At 40.1% G+C, this 16,943-nt stretch overlaps 1 protein-coding gene across 2 annotated transcripts in view; it reads left to right on the top strand.

Annotated features, from left to right (window-relative positions):
- GFOD1 (Gfo/Idh/MocA-like oxidoreductase domain containing 1) overlaps positions 1-13,549 on the top strand; it is a 54,845-nt gene extending 41,296 nt beyond the window's left edge. For both annotated transcript variants that reach the window (XM_020812214.3, XM_072998624.2), the window contains one exon: positions 7,745-13,549. In XM_020812214.3, coding sequence (XP_020667873.1) covers positions 7,745-8,664 — 920 coding nt within the window. In that variant the 3' untranslated portion in view covers positions 8,665-13,549. The remainder of the gene's footprint in view (positions 1-7,744) is intronic.
- Positions 13,550-16,943: the final 3,394 nt, after the last annotated feature.

The following is a 16,943-nucleotide window of genomic DNA, read 5'->3' as shown; positions in this document are numbered from 1 at the left end:
TGCCCTCTTCTGAATTTGTTCCAGTTTATCTGCATTCTTCTTAAAGTGTACTATCCAGAACTGGATGCAGTACAGTATTTATCTGTTCACTATGTTTATATATTTTATTTATTTTATATTATTTATTTTAAAATATTTTTACTGCATCTTTCTCCTAAAAGAGGAACTGAGGTGGTTTACATCATTAAAAACACAATATTAAAAACAATTAATAACATTATATTAAAGGTGCTGGGAAAAAGCATTACAAAGAACAAATTTAGAAGTGACAAAATATAAGCCATTCCATGTATTGTCTTCTAGACAGTCAGTCATCCAGCAATGAAATAACAGAACAGATGCAAGTTAAAAACATGAAACTGGTTAATTTTTTTTAAAAAAAAGTTGGGTTGCTTTATCAGGGAGGCTCAAAGTTGCTTGAAAGAGAGTAGGGACCGAGGGGCCATATTTTGCCCACTCGTGATCATCAAGGCCTCATCTTAGTCTCCTTCTGTGTGAGGCAATCAATGGTTGTGGGCATGGGAAGCCGGGGGTCTGTGGAGCCCCAAGACTCCAAAAAGGAACATACTGTACATGGTTTGTCACTTGTACTTAGTGCCGTATGGTGAACACTGGGTGTGCTTTGAGGAGTGATTTGTATAGGGAGCAGAGATTTTATTAATGTAATGAGCACACACTGAGAATGTTTGTTTTGCTTTCCGTTAATGAAGGGAGGTATTTTGATTCCTTTCTGAGAGGGTGGCAGAAGAAAAAGCAATTAGCTGACATTGTCAGAATCAGCTGAATACCACAACCAGATGTCTGCATTTTGCTGACTTTTGCGCCACAGAGGAGCTCTACAAATAACTGAGAAGAGGGAGAATTTAAGCCACAAAGAAATATAAAACAAAATGATCTCATGACACCTTTGGTTAGAAAGCCTGACTGTTGAGGGATAAACCTGCAGTTTATTCAATAGCAGTAAACAGTCCTAACTGGCTGAATAGCTCAGTGAGTTAGGTATTTGGCAGTGGAACCAGAGGTTGGTGTGAGACCTGGGCTTCGGGTCAAGAGGCATTGGTGGGAGTGCCGTCTTGCCCCAAGGCAACTGTAGGAACACAGACCGCTCCGCGTCCCTTCCCTCCCAAGCTGATACATCAAGCCGCCGATACCTCGGACTTGGAAAAGGGAATTAAGGGGTTATCTGTAGCTACCCAGATCACTCAGGATTTGGCGGGAAAAGAAGAATGGAGGTGGGTCGTAGCGGAGGCGGGAATGGGGGAGATAAAAGGGGACTGGGACAGTATCCCGGGTGGCTGGGAGATGGTGTGGATGCAGGACCCATGGACTGGGAAGTGGGAGCAAGTGAGAGTACCTAAGCAGGAGGCTGAGAGTCACCGAAAGAAAGGACTATCCCAGTGCCCATCAGAGACTCGAGCGTGGCGGCGCAAGTTAAGAGAGGAAAAGGAGGCCGCTGAGAGAGAAAGAGAGAGAGGCTAAGAGAGCATGGCACATGGAGGAGTTGAGAAAGATGGGGTGCTTCCTGGGCCATGGGACACCCACTTGGGAGAAGGATTCCCATTCTGGGGATGGAGCGGGGATGAGGAGACCACCCCTTTACTAGTCCCAGATCCAGAAGACGTCGTGCCCCAAGAACCCGAAAGAGTTCTGGCTGGTCCCTGGGCACCGAAGTCGACTAATCCGTTTGAAACTGAAGCATGGTTACCCCTGTCGGATCCGTTGCTCCTTCCGGAGAAGCTTACCCCCCAGTTTGTGGTGAATGTTTCTGTGCCGTTGCCAAGTTTAATAAATCAAGATGAGTCTTTTGGTTTGAAAATGTCTCCTGGTTTATTTGGAGTGGGGGAGGAGGTAAATGGCGGACCCTCACAGTTGGGAGTTCAGTTTCCTACTGTTCATCCCAGTGTGGCTTTGGGCAAGCTGCACAATCCCAGGATGCCCCCAGAAGAAGGACATGGTGAACCAATTCTGAGTACGTTTACATAGAAAACTCTGCAAAGGATGACCATAAGTCAGATTTGACTTGACATGATGATGATGATGATTAACCAGTCTTAGGAACCTGGGCAGTGGTTTTGCATCTTTGATATGCCTTAGATTTAGGAGAATCTTTTGCATGAAGATTTTTGCACCACAGTGTTGTAATCTTTCCACTTTATTTTACAGTGTCTTCACTTACACTGAATTTATGTTTGTAGAATTCTTTAGGGAAACCCCGAAGGGTTTTACATAAGTCTAACTGTGTAAGGGTGAAAGAATACATAGGTAGTTGGAAATATCTGCTTTAACTCTTAACCTTTATCACAGCGAGCCTCTGTTAATGCGGAAGAACATAGTGAGCCTGTGCTAAAAGGGAAGAACATAGAAAACGAATGTTTTGCATGAAGAAAGCCCCAGATTCAATCTTGCATATCTCCACTTAAAAGGACTATAAGTAGCAAGGCTAGAAAAAACATCTACACGAATCCTCAGCGAAACCCAGCAAGTTAAAATAGATAGTACCGGGGTAAACTAATGGTCCAGTTTTAAGTCAGCATCTTATGTTCACTGTGAACTAACAAACTTATTTTAATGCAGTGCTAATCATCACATTTGGTTTGAAATATCTGACATTTCTTTTATATGGTTATCCATTTATTACCATATATTACCATATATTACCATGTTGCTTATTCTTCCCACCATACTTTTCCTAGAAGCATGCTCACAGCATGAGTCACAGTTAGAATGGAGATCAGCACAGGGAACTGGTGCCTAGATTCTGACAGCCTGGCATGTTACTCAGCTGCAAAAGTGCTCCAGTCATCTAACAGAGTTGATTGCTGGAACCAGAACTTGAAAATGTTATTTTTTGGTCTAGAACTTGCCAAAACCCCAACAGACTATGTCAGCTGGAGTATTCTGGAACTGATAGTCCCATAAAGTAATGTGTCCATGTTCTAATTGAAACAGCCCTAAAAACACATCTTATGTCTGCATGCCCTGGGTGGGTGGCTGGGCGAGTAAGGATAAGGAGAACTGTTTCACATAACTTGCCTCCCTTCTCCAAATATTAAGGTTCCTTCTGAAGCTGACTTCCTACAGTACAGTTTGATACGCTGACACACACATGCTTATATGAAGGATATATTTTGTAATGTGAGAATGGGCACAGAAGTGTTTGTATTTTAGACTCAGTATGTATGGCTGAAAGCTATTCTGTTACAGTTTGCAAATATGTATTGAGCTAAAACTCTCGCTATAGAGGGGAGAGACTGATTACAGTACTCAGATACTCTCATATTACAAAATAATACATCATCATAAATAAATATAGATTTCCATGTGTTGAATTCTAACTTGAATATAACAGCTTCAAACTTTCTTGTTTTTATATCACAGCAAGTAAATAAGGATGTAATAAATACTTGCAAATGTTCTCAATGGAAAAAGGGTGTCTGGAAACATTTAGACATTCTGATGAAAAAAAGGCCAACACTGCAAGATTTTTTGCTTCTGCACAAGAGTGAAAAGATCAGTGCACTCCCCCCCCCCGCAACAGCATTATCATTGCCCCTTCCTGTCTCTTCCTGCTTCCTGGAGGAGGTTTTCTATTTTTTTAATGTGATACAGTGTATCCATGGAGGACCAGAGGAAGTGTTTAATTTGCCGATATCCCGAAGTGACTGTCTTCTTAAGCCACTTCACAATATGTTACATGACCACCAGAAAAAGGAGCTAACCAACCCATCCCTGCAGCAGGTTAAATGCCTCTGATTACACCCATATTTTTTAAAAACTTTCCCGGCTTTGGTAAAAATGCCCTTACAATCAGGTCATTAAGAATAGCTTGTTCAGTTAGGAAGAAAAGCAACTCACCATCCTTTCTTCCCTATAAAGATAAAGCAATAATTGTTCCCAAATTACATAATTCCAAATGTTTGTAAAATCAGAATGCTCAAACTGTAGGCCTATTGCTAGCAAATTAAGCTAACCAGTTGGCAGACTATCAAGTAACTGAGGCATGAAAAAGCTGTGCTGTTTAAGCAGATGGCTGCAAAATGTGCTTAGAAAAGAACAATTTTAAAAAGTTGAAGAGAGGAGCAGGATTTGCTGCATTGTTTGCTTCTTGGTGTGTAGAGTATTGCTGAAGGCTACTTTGTAGCATGCCATTGTGAATTAAGATCCAGCTGTTATGTCACCTTCCTTGTCTAAAGGGATGATCTAATTGCCTGGTACATCTCAAGACAGAGAAATGCGAAACAAATGTATCAATCAAATGTGCATGTTGATTGCTTGGAAATCTAATCTTGTTTTCCTTCACTTTAATAATTCTGATCCTCATTTACCCACAGATTATAGTTTACTTGTTTGGGATGTGAAGTGGTGACACAATGCAAAGTTAGGACAATTTATGGGAGGCAGCAACATAGGCCTTTTTTTCTGCATGGAAGTCTGATGCTTTGAATGAGACACATGGAAGTCATGTTTCTCATCCAGAGCATTTGTGAGCTATAAGACTTAACAGAAATTGCATACAAGCCAACGTTGCTCATCAGGAGCTTGGACATACTGTGTTTCCCTGAAAATAAGACAGGGTCTTATATTAATTTTTGCTCCAAAAATGCATTAGGGCTTATTTTCAGGGGATTTTTTTCATGTAGAACAACAATCTACATTTATTAAAATACAGTCATGTCATCTACTTCTGGTTGCTGCACAATGGTGGAGGGCAGGATTTCACTTAACTGGGGCTTATTTTTGGGGTAGGGATTATATTATGAGCATCCGGAAAAATCATACTAGGTCTTATTTTCAGGGAAACAGGGTATTTCAAAATAGTAAGGAATGCTTGAAAGCCAAACTGTGGGCCTTTTCTTTCCAGTTGAAAAATGTCCTAGGTTATATAAATGTTTTTCATTTAGAACCCAGATTTTGAAGTGTGATTAGACTGCAGATAAGCAAGAGTTTTAAGAGTTTTAAGAGTTTTGGTCCAAAAAAAAAATCTGACCATTCTAAGGACTGAAGGAGGATGAGGATAAATAAAGTGATCTGAGTTGGGCCAGAGTAGGCACCAATGAAAGCTGTTATCTCAGTGCAAGTACTGTATGAGAATCTGAATTATTCCTCAGGATTGAATCAGTGGATAACCTGCTATAATCCAATATTTATAATCATAATCATAACCATTTTAGAATTGCAAAGCTGGAAGGGACTGGACCCTATATGGATAATCAAATCCAGCCCAGTCAAGGAGGCACTTTGGGGAACTGAGCTCTCAACCTCTGTGGCTCCATAGCCAGACACCTAACCCACTGAGCTATCCAGCAGTTCTTTCCCCCAAATGATATTATATGCATTAAAATGCATTGTAAATACATAAACACCCACCGCTATATATTTGTTATGAACTTCTATCTGGTGGGTGTTATGTGACATTGCCCTCACTGGCCTCCATGTGTTGATAGGAATTTGATGAAAGGCTGTAACCAACCTGGAATTATGTCCAAGAAGTCTTTTGCATACTTGTCTAGTTTCTTTGAGCTGCAACTCCAAAAGAATTTGTGGTTTCTTGAAACCGAAGAGCTGTTGCTCCTACGATGGGGGTAAACGTGGCCCACCAGACATTTCTGAATTACTACTCCCATAATTCCTCAGCATGGACCATATTGGCCAGTGGGAATTGTTGATGGAGAAGTCGCCCATCCCTGGGTTTGAGCTGAAGGAGGAAGACCTTGGTGATGGAAAGAGAAATGATTACTATGGTGATCAGTGTCAGTACCTGATAGAAAGAAATAACCGAAGGACATTTGTGGAGGGAAAACTAGCGAGGCTGCAAGAAGAGATGATGCTGAAACACAATAAAATGGTCTCCATGGCTGCAGTAAGTTTGGCATGTGCACTGCAGCTAAGGGAAGTTTGTTGGATATTTATCTGAAATGTGAATTTCTACATTTCTGGTTGTCTGCTAACCCTAGAGGCTTACAGAGACAACATATTCTTTTAGTAAATACTTGCTTAAATAAATCGCTGATCTGTGCTGAATATTTCTGTAACTGAAGGTACAGATGGAACTTTACCTATTAAAGGAATGTAGGTCAGCTACATGAATTCATTTTGTGAAGTCAAACAAAGCTAATGTTCTTTGAATCAAGTCAACACAGTGAGAAATGATAGATTTTTAGTGACAAAGGTTCAGAGGGGCTATAGTTCAGAGGCAATCTGTACATTTGAGGAAGAGGCTCAGAAAAAAAATAGACACGCCTGTGGTAGTAGATTAAAAAAGGTTATTTGGTTATTTTATACAGAGAGAGAGAGAGAGAGAGAGAGAGAGATGTATATATACATACACAGAAATATGCTGCATTCCTTTAGTTCCATATCTGGCCTTTCAAACATTCTCTCATCAGAGAACATTTCCCCCTCAGCAGATGTTTCTATAGAAGCCTTTTTTTATATCAGCTCCTGAACTTTACCCCACTGCAGAAGTACCTGAGGCATATTTTGTTTTGACACTTAGTTTACTTTTTTGGATGGGAAATTAGTGACTCTCCATGTTTGCATATGGCTGTGGTGGTGTTCTGGAGTTAGTTGCACACCAAAGAAGTACTGTAAATCTTCCAGATTCTGATTTCATGGTACAAGGTCAAGTCATACAGGACACTCACCACTAGGGGGTGTGCCTTTCAGGGTTTTTTTGGGCACCAAACCCTAGAATTCTTTAAGAATTCCATAGGCATAATTCTGGAAGTTCCAGCTCACAAACACATACCTACGGACCCCTGAATTTTCTGGAGTTGGGAGTCCAGAAAAAGAAAAGCACACCCGTACTTACTACCCTTGCTCCATGTTTGCCACTATAGACTGAAGGGAGAATGCAGCCTGTGGGTTGGCTTAATTTATTGGAGAAAATGTTAGTTTCCATTTCTCATCCATTCATTCTGGAATCCTTTTCATGAGCTTCCGAGGAATCCCACTAGAATAGTGTTCAAAAGCTGGGCAACTTTCATGCCGAAAGGGCTACAACCTCCTTGTATCCTGCCGTTGTTGTTGGCATGGGAGTGTCAAAAGCAAACTTACTTTACAGAAGATTTATGTATAGAGTGCACACCTTCTTTTAAAGTTAAGCAGGATGTGTTGCGGGGGGGTATATGCTTTGCTTTAAAGCTGAATTGTGCAAGGAACTAAATTAATACACCAGATGTAAAGCGTATGTAGTTGATTTTGCCTGAAGTTAAATCATTTGTCTGCAGGAGCTGCAAGGTCTAAAATTATATCTTTTCCCTCTTTAGGGTATGACTGAGCTTTTGGTACTCTATCAGGATAATAAAAATTTAGGCCAATGTAGGCATTGATTACATTAAATTTTAGTATTATACAAAATCAGGAAGAACTGCAAACATTCATTAAAAATAAAGTATATTGTGCAAAACAGAGATTTGGACTAGAGGAATGAGCTTTGGTCTTAAAATTCTAGTTTCACAGCCTTCCTTTTCAGGTGAGACCATATTTTTGTCAGATAAGAAATAATTGTTTTCATCGGGCAAGTCAGAAATTCTGAATTCTGTTCTTCACACATGCAGTTTAAGTGAAACAAAAAGAGATTACATACCGGGCAGAAACAAAGATTGTAGGTGAAGGATATACTCTTTATGAATTTTTTGTTCAACAGAATTTCCCCTTTTGCAATTTCTCTGTATTATTACATTGGTATTGAGGATCATGAAATGCTCCAGCCTCATAATACTCTTTCTTTCTTATCTGGCAGGGATTGGGAAGAATGTCATTTGTGACCGAACAGCCACTCCACTGGATGCCTTTAGGATGATGACTGCTGCCCATTACTATCCCAAGCTCATGAGCATCATGGGCAATGTCCTCCGTTTCCTACCTGCCTTTGTGAAGATGAAGCAACTGATCCAGGAGGGTTACGTTGGGGAGCTGCTGGTGTGCGAGGTACAGGTCCACAGTGGGAGCCTATTGGGGAAGAAGTACAACTGGAGCTGTGATGACTTGATGGGAGGTGGGGGACTGCACTCGGTTGGCACCTACATTATTGACCTCTTGACCTTCCTTACCAGCCAGAAGGCTGTGAAAGTCCATGGGCTGCTGAAGACCTTTGTGAAACAGACGGACCACATCAAGGGGATACGGCAAATCACAAGTGATGACTTTTGTACTTTTCAGATGGTCTTGGAAGGTGGCGTGTGTTGTACTGTCACCCTCAACTTCAATGTGCCCGGGGAATTTAAGCAGGATATTGTTGTTGTGGGTTCCAGCGGGCGACTGACGGTAGTAGGCACCGATTTATATGGACAGAGCAATAACTCGCCTCAAAAGGAACTCCTTTTGAAAGATTCCACACCAGTCAGCAATGCTTTGTTACCAGATAAGGCCTTCAGCGACATCCCATCCCCTTATCTCCGAGGAACTATAAAGATGGTACAAGCTGTCCGGGAGGCATTTGAAGATCAGGATGACCGCCGAACCTGGGATGGGCGACCACTCACAATGGCTGCCACTTTTGATGACTGTCTGTATGCTTTATGTGTAGTGGACACCATTAAGAAATCAAACCAACTGGGTGAATGGCAGAATATTGTGATTATGACTGAGGAACCAGAATTAAGCCCTGCTTACTTGATCAGTGAAGCAATGCGCAGGAGCAGAATGTCCCTGTACTGCTAGCTTTCTCTGATCGTGTCTCAAAAAAATAAAAAGAAAGAAAGAAAAAGAAGAGCAAATCTATGCCATAACAAGAAAACTTGTCCTGCTTTGTCTGGCAGGCCTTGGACAAGGGATATAATATATAGAGAGATAATCCTCATTGCCTAGCTGGTGCTGAAATATTAGATGCATTTGAATTGCTTGTGAAAAATTGTTGCCCAAGGCCTCTTTAAAAGAGGAACTTGAATTTGCTGTTTACAGAAATATTATTGCAGGAACGTGAAATATCATTAATTTGCAACCTGCAGGTGCACAGTTGATTCAGCTATGTTTACTGTGGGGGGAAAAGATTCGAAAGGGTCCAGTTGGGTATTACTCACCACCCAGCAGGTTGCAAAGATGCTGATATGTCACAAAGCCCCTTGTGGCAAACACAGCAGCAGGTGGTTTCTGATACGAACACTTCTTGGCAACCCTGTTGATAAGAGCATGCACCTCTGATCCTGTTATAATCAGAAACCCATTGCATTTGCATCAGATCATAGGTGGAATCAAAACAATTGGCATGAATAGGTCATGGGCCCTTGAAAAATCGGCAGTTTGAGTTGTTTCTGGACTGTTCTTTCAAAACAATAAAAGTCAGAGCATATATGGTTTTCAAAATACAGGCCAAGCTTGGGAAAATGTGTTGGACTACAGCTCCCAGAATTCCCCAGCAAACATGGCCAGTGACAATGCTGACAATGCTGAGAATTGTGGGAGTTGTATTCCAAAAAGTAGGTTAACAGGGTAGTCCAAAATAGTCTTGTGTTTCATTTAAGATTCAATATGTTAATGCTAGGCTTCAGTACTGAACACAAAGACCTTTTGAGAAACTAGGAATATGCAAAAACTATCTTCATTTTCCCTGTCAGAACCAGAGAAGTAGCTGAACTAATAGTTGCATTTCATCAGTAAACCAGTTATGAGTCTTTTGACACCTTTAAAGTCTAACAAATCTGTTGGAGCATCAACTTTCATAAAGTGAAGCTTACTTCCTTAGGTGCACAAATAAGGCCATCTAACAAAGTATACAAATAGTCTTCAGTAATCCATGCTGTTATACATTTCTTAATTTTTCAGATAGTGCAGGGCTGATTTGGATTTTGTCTTCAGGTATTAAACTCGAACAATTCCATGGAACACGTTTAACCAAAACTAACATGTTTTAGGCAGAAACAAAAGTATAATTTGGCCAAAGGCTGCTTGAGATGCCATGAATGATGCTTTCTGTGTGTCTTAAGATTGTTATGAAGTTATATGGGGAATCTTTTCATGACAGCCATTTTTGGCAGCTGTTCTAATATTATTTTTATTGCAGTTCCATTTCATTTCCTAATTACACAGGTAGGCCAGTAATTATACTGGTGAACCCCTGTGAAAGTTTTATCATGCTTCCTCAGGTTTGAGAAAGCATGTCAAATGTAAGAGTTTGTTAAGCATTTATTGAAAGCTTTTCTCTCTCCTGTTAAAAGGATGAACCTGTGACAGTGTAAGGGGAATCAAAGGTGTCATATTATTATCTTTGCTCCTAGAGGTTTGAGATTTCTACTGTAGGGATTTTATGTATGTAGCAAACATGTGACTGCTTGCTAGAATTTTTAAAAATGCCATGTTTAAGTCACCATTGAAAATGGGACATGATTTTAAATAGCCTAGTCCAGCCTTCCCTAACATCGTGTCCTCCTGATGTACTGCACGACAATCCCTATCATCAGCAAGCACCATGACAAGTGGTGACAGAAGTTCAAAACATCTGGGGCCTACAAGGCCATCAAGTCCAACCCCCTGCTCAATGCTGCTCAATAATGATGTACTATCTTTATAGTCTGATTTGACCTTTAGTCACCATTGGATTTCACTGGATAATAATAAAGTATGGAGTAATGGCAGAGACAAAAAGACATAAGAAAGATTCTCATGGGTCAGATTATACATTAGTAAAAGAGAATGCCAGAAACTAATATCCTGATATAGTCCTACTGTGCAACACACAAAGTTAACTGATTCACTTAATGAGATAAAATACTGGGGGGGGGGGAATGAGGGGCATGGTTTCCCCCCAGCTATAGAACAATGCAAGGTTATCTGAATGATATGGGCTTGAACCTTGTTTAGTCTAGCTGGATCTCAGGAATGTAAGAAAAAAATCAGAGCATTGTGAATTACTGTACTTCTAAAGCAGGATGGAGCTTTAGAGGCGCAAATGCTAAATAATACCACAGTGCTACAGCTTGAGTATTTCCTTTGTGGTAGTATTTACTGGCAGCATGTCAGATGCATATACTGTATAGAGACCGTTCCAGTGCATATAGAATAGCACTTTGTGCAGCTCTTATCCTCCGCCCCCCCGCTCAACAATAATGCAAAAGCTTATAACTAAAAAGAACTCTAATCAGTCAGAAGCATCCTTCTCTTTCAAAAGAAGGCCTTGAATGACAGTAGAGCTTGGAAATGCAATATTCTTTGGACCACAATCCAAAATCCCACAGCCAGCGTAGCCAATGCTGGGGTCTTCTACAGATTGTTGTCCAAAATTTTACTTTTCCAGATTTTGAATAAAAGTAACTAAAATTAGAGTACTGCATGTTACCGGGGCAACTCGGTTATAATGGGCATCCGGTTTAGTTGTCAGTGTCATCTAGTATGTTTTTATGACCATTACACCTGTACTTTTTGTTCATTCAAAAATGTATCGGTTCTTTTAAAAAGAAATAGCACTTAGTATCAACTGGTTTTGTTTTCAGATTATGCAATAAATTATTTTATTACTTATTTATTCAGCTAGAAACTTGAATGATCTCTTTCAGTTTTAAAGAAGGCACTTGAATAAATAGTAAAATAAATGCAGAATAAAAACCGTAATATATAAACAATAAGCAAACAGTAAAACCAGCACAAACAGTAGAAAAAGCAGCAGTTAACATTTGCCAGAAGATCTGTTTGAAAACCTGGGCACAGTGCAACCCAAAGGATGTTAAAAGCATATTCCCCAAGATCAGTGCTTTGTTGCTCAGTTGACATGAACATGAGCTTGAAAATGTTACTTGTTTGGACTTAATCTCTCAGAATCACCCAACCAGCAGGCTGACTGAATGGTCCCAGGAGTTGCTGTCCAAAAAGTTACATTTCCAGGCTCTGCACTTGCACAGAAAAGTTCAACTGGAGACTCTCCCCAGTGGAAAGTCATTTACTTTTCCTTTTAATATCTGCCTGAGTTGAGAAGCACTCAGGCCACTTTGTGTTCTCTGCAACTAGTTAAACAAATCCTCTTATTCCTGGAATTCTTGGTCATTCATTGATCTCTTTTGAATCAATGACGTTGACCAACCATATGAGTTCTGCTTCCTCTTTTTTTCTCATCCCTCAGACTCATAAAGCCTACCCACATTCTGAGCAGGTGGGGGTTATATATAGAACAGAACTAGGAAAAGTAAAGATGGCAATCCTCTTGTCAAAATTATCCTTTCTATCTCTCTGCCTTGATACCCAGATTCTTGTGCACAGATATAGGATGCACACTGGAGCCATCCCTACCATTACACAGGGTGAGGTAGCTATCTCAGACAAGTGCTGTGGAGCACTGGCCCATGGGTAAAGTGTTGAAAGATACTGTACAGCTATATATTCTATACAACTAGACTGTCAGCAAGTATGCTGCCTTATGGTGAAGCTGATCATGCTGTCCTTTTTCCCTTAATGAAACAAGATTCAGCTCACTGTCTGTGTAGAATACAGGTGGGGCACTGTTTCATTCTTTCCTCAGGCAGAAAAATATCTTGAGCACACCCTGATGTACACACCCATATGCAACACTGCTACCTGTTCACCTGCCAGAGAGAAGCATGCCATTTGGGATAGCAGGTTAGGGGCGGAAGAATTAGTCGGGTGGAAATTTCAATATGTTTGAAAATTGACACACTTACAGCTTGGATATCTTTTATACTATTTGAATATAGGTCATCGAATATGACGCCAGTCACCGCCTTCTGAAAAGCACTTGAAGATGACTATAATATTTATTGTATAATTTACACATTTTCAGTTTTGAAAAAAAGAAACCCAGTGTCATCCTATTATTCGAGGCACATCTAGTCAAGTGAAGTATCTGTTTTTCCTGCCATTCTCCTACATTAATCAGTGAGGATGGTATCATGGTTTTTAAAAAGGGAGAAAGAGAAATGTCTAATTTGATTTGTAGATGTACGTAGAATTAAGCATCATCTACCCATGACTCAACTGCTGTTCCTTACTTTATCTGGTTCTTGAATGATGCCTTGGTTTTACCTTGCTCCTTTTTAACCTTTAAAAAACCCAATTGTCAATTTATTGCTGTATTTAAATAAGTATTTATTGTGGTTTACAAGCATATATATAGAGAAAAGCAGAAAGAAGCAAACTATATATCTAAAGTATCAGTGCATGGGCATTGTATGTACAGTAGATATTTTAAAAACTATTTATCAAACAAAAGTGTGATAAAACAGAGTTTATATTTTATATATCTATGCTGTAGATAACAAAATGAAGTGGTGTTTAAATTATAGTGAGGAAATGGCAATATTTTATAAAAGAAAGGGCAAAAGCTGTGGATAATTATCTCTAGCACTTTCACAGGCTGGCTGCTATGTCTTAAAACAGAAAGCTGCCTTCTATGATTCTTTGCAGTGAAATTCATCCTTCTGCTTCTGTTTCCTAGAAGGATGCTTTTCATGTGTTATTTTTTTTATTGCTTGGGGAATGTAATTAACTATAAGCAGCCATGAGCATATATGTGCTACTTAATAGTTTCCTCCTGTGCTTACATATTTGTATTGTTGGAATAAAAAGAATTTAAATGCTAAATAAAGACATCAAGGAGATAGGATTTCATGCTGTCAGCCATTCCTCAGTTGTGTTTTCTTCCTTAAGGCTTGTTCTGCCATCTGTTAGGACTCTTTGATACAATGAACCTGAAAGAAATATATGGTATTCCTTATTTTGAAGCTGGGTAGGGAAGTGTGGTGGATATAAGAAGGAAAGCATTTTAATTAATTGTTGCTCCTGAAGTGCTCTTGTAAAATATAAGATGATTATTGTATTTTTTTTTCCTCCCCCCGCCAAAAAAAGAGTAAAACATACTGCTTTCATACCACTTCGTAGTGCTTAAAGCACTCTCTGGGTGGTTTATAATTTACTGTATTTTTTGCACCATAAGACTCACTTTTTTCCCACAAAACAGGGGTGGTGGAAAGTCTGTGTATCTTATGGAGCGAAGAAAACAGATTATATTTTCCTGTTTTCTTCTCCTGAAAAATCGGTGCGTCTTATGGAAAGGTGCGTCTTATGGAGCGAAAAATACGGTAATTATGCAGGTTACATATCTCTCCCCCCCCCCCCGCACTGGCATTGGAAGGCTGAGTGAACCTTGACATTAGAAGGCTGAGTGAACCTCAGTGAAGAGCCTCGTGGCGCAGTGGTTAAAAAACGCTGTATTGCAGCTAAAACTGTGCTCACGACCTGGGGTTCAAATCCCAGGTAGCCGGCTCAAGGTTGACTCAGCCTTCCATCCTTCCAAGGTCGGTAAAATGAGTACCCAGCTTGCTGGGGGGGCAATGTGTAGCCTGTATAATTAAAATTGTAAACCGCCCGGAGAGTGCTTGTAGCGCTATGGGGCGGTATATAAGTCCAAAAATAAATAAATAAAATAAATAAAACCTTGAGCTGGCAAACTGGGATCGAACCCAGGTTGCGAGCAGAGTTTTGGCTGCAGTACTACAGTTTAACAATTGCAACACGAGGTTCCTGCTTATTATAACATAGAATCCTGAGAAGATTTGGTGTGGAGTCATGGGTGTTCTGAGGCGATGATTGATGCTGTAGCATTGTCACATAGCTTTTTCTTAAGTACTGGTCTCAGAAAAAGTAAACTCCAGTCTTGCCACATGGGTGTGCCTTATCATAGCAATACAGTGAACGTCTAATACATCATTCCCACAAAACAGATAGCTAAAGCTGAGCAGACATATTTGAAGGTTTTTATTTGATTCTTTCTTTGTGTTGTTTTGTTTTGCAACCCTAATAGGATTTTCAAGTTATGTGAAATGTTGAAGAAGAGGTTTACTATTGCCAGGCACATCTGGGTTTCCATGGCTTCCCAAGGATTTGAATCAAGCCTCCTGAGTCCAATATTCTATCTATTGCACCACAACTCTACAGAAATTATCAGTATGTTTCAATAAATATCCTGTATTTGCATAGGAGCCTGTGTAAAGCCTGTGATTCTATGCTATACAAGAGAATTGAAAATAACATTGTATAAGGCACGTTCTCAATGCCAATGTTTAATTTTTGTGGCATATTGGGTTCTTAAAGGAAGGCTTAAAGGAATTGTTCTGGGCCATCTCTGTTCTGATTTCTATTGCACTCCACAGCTCATTTAATGTCAAGAAATATATTTCTGTCAACATACCATACTTGCATTTTTTATGATAAACTGCACTTTAAGGCTGCTTGCTTTCTTTGGATTACTATGAACTTGCATTTCTTAACAGTTGTTAATATTTGTTTCTTTCATTTCTAGGCCACCTTTCTCTCACTTATAAGTCATACTCGCCACTTTCTTAATTGACTTTATTGAGTAGTACTGCATTTGTAAAACCATCTAAACAGTTAGCCTGTTATTGTATTTTCTACATATAGGGCATTGTTCATTGACAACAGTGCTATCGTCTGAATCAGAAGTGCTTTTCTAAAGGTGTTCTTAGAGTACAAATTGAAATGGGCAGAGAGTACGCCTCCTGTTGTACTCTTTGTATCTCTGTGTCTTCTGTCACCTGAACTCCAGCTTTCACAGCAGCTTTTGCTGGCAGTAGATTTCCAACCATACAAATACCTCTTGATTCAAGACTTTTGTTTATTAGTGGCTCCATGAGTTTCCCAAGCTGGAGCCACATATGTCCTTGTTTCATTGATTAAGGGAAAACATTTGACAAAAGCCCAGGTGCTGAACATGAAAGTGTGCAAAGTTCAAAGGTTGTTGGCAATGTGATGATACAGATAACCCCTGCCTTCTCTACTACATCCAGAGGACCGGCAACCCTTGGCATTATCAGCAAAAAGTTCCGCTGTAACACCTTCCACTGAATACACTTAACAGTGCTTCCATGATAGGCAGCTCTGATAACAAAGAGTTGTTGATTAGGAAAATACCATCCATAACTATTTGCCAGATTTGTAAGGGCAGATACAAAGTGGAGTCCAGCCACATCTGGAGACCCATAGGTTCTTCAGCCTTTCCTTAGACCATGGTATAATTTCAAATAGAGTAACAATACACATCTCAGACATATGAACATGTATGCAGAATCTATTAAATTAGTTTCTCACTTTCTTGAAAAGCAGTGTACATGGGTTCCCTTCCCCTTTGTCTATCTGGTAAGGTAGGTTAGAGTGATTGCTCCAAGGACTTAAGTTTTACTGAGTGAAGATTGTTGGTCTTCATAGCCTGATTCTTAACATTACCTGTCTAAGTAAGCATGTTGGATGTGTGTGTTTAGTCATTTAGTCGTGTCCGACTCTTCGTGACCCCATGGAACAGAGCACACCAGGCCCTCCTATCTTCCACTGCCTCCCGGAGTTGTGTCAAATTCATGTTGGTTGCTTCGCAGACACTGTCCAGCCATCTCATCCTCGGTCGTCCTCTTCTCCTCTTGCCGCCACACCTTCCTAACATCAAGGTTTTTTCCAAGGACTCTTTTCTTCTCATGAGATGGCCAAAGTACTGGAGCCTCAGCTTCAGGATCTATCCTTCCAGTGAGCACTCAGGCTTAATTTCCTTTAGAACTGATAGGTTTGTTCTCCTTGCAGTCCAGGGGACTCTCAAGAACCTCCTCCAGCACCACAATTCAAAGGCATCAATTCTTCGGAGGTCTGTTTTCTTTATGGTCCAGCTCTCACTTCCATACATCACAACAGGAAAAACCATAGCTTTGACTATTCGGACTTTTGTTGGCAATGTGATGTCTCTGCTTTTTAAGATGCTGTCAAGATTTGTCATCGCTTTCCTCCCAAGAAGCAGGCGTCTTTTAATTTCGTGGCTGCTGTCTCCGTCTGCAGTGATCATGGAGCCCAGGAAGATAAAATCTGTCACTGCCTCCATGTCTTCCCCTTCTATTTCCCAGGAGGTGATGGGACCAGTGGCCATGATCTTAGTTTTTTTTTTTTATGTTGAGTTTCAGACTGTTTTTTTGCACTCTCCTCTTTCACTCTCATTACAAGGT

The sequence above is a fragment of the Pogona vitticeps genome, chromosome 4 (genome assembly GCF_051106095.1).
Source record: "Pogona vitticeps strain Pit_001003342236 chromosome 4, PviZW2.1, whole genome shotgun sequence".
Classification (NCBI taxonomy): Eukaryota; Metazoa; Chordata; class Lepidosauria; order Squamata; family Agamidae; genus Pogona; species Pogona vitticeps.
The sequence above is the reverse complement of the archived record's forward strand: the minus strand, read 5'-3'. Positions and strand labels throughout refer to the sequence as shown.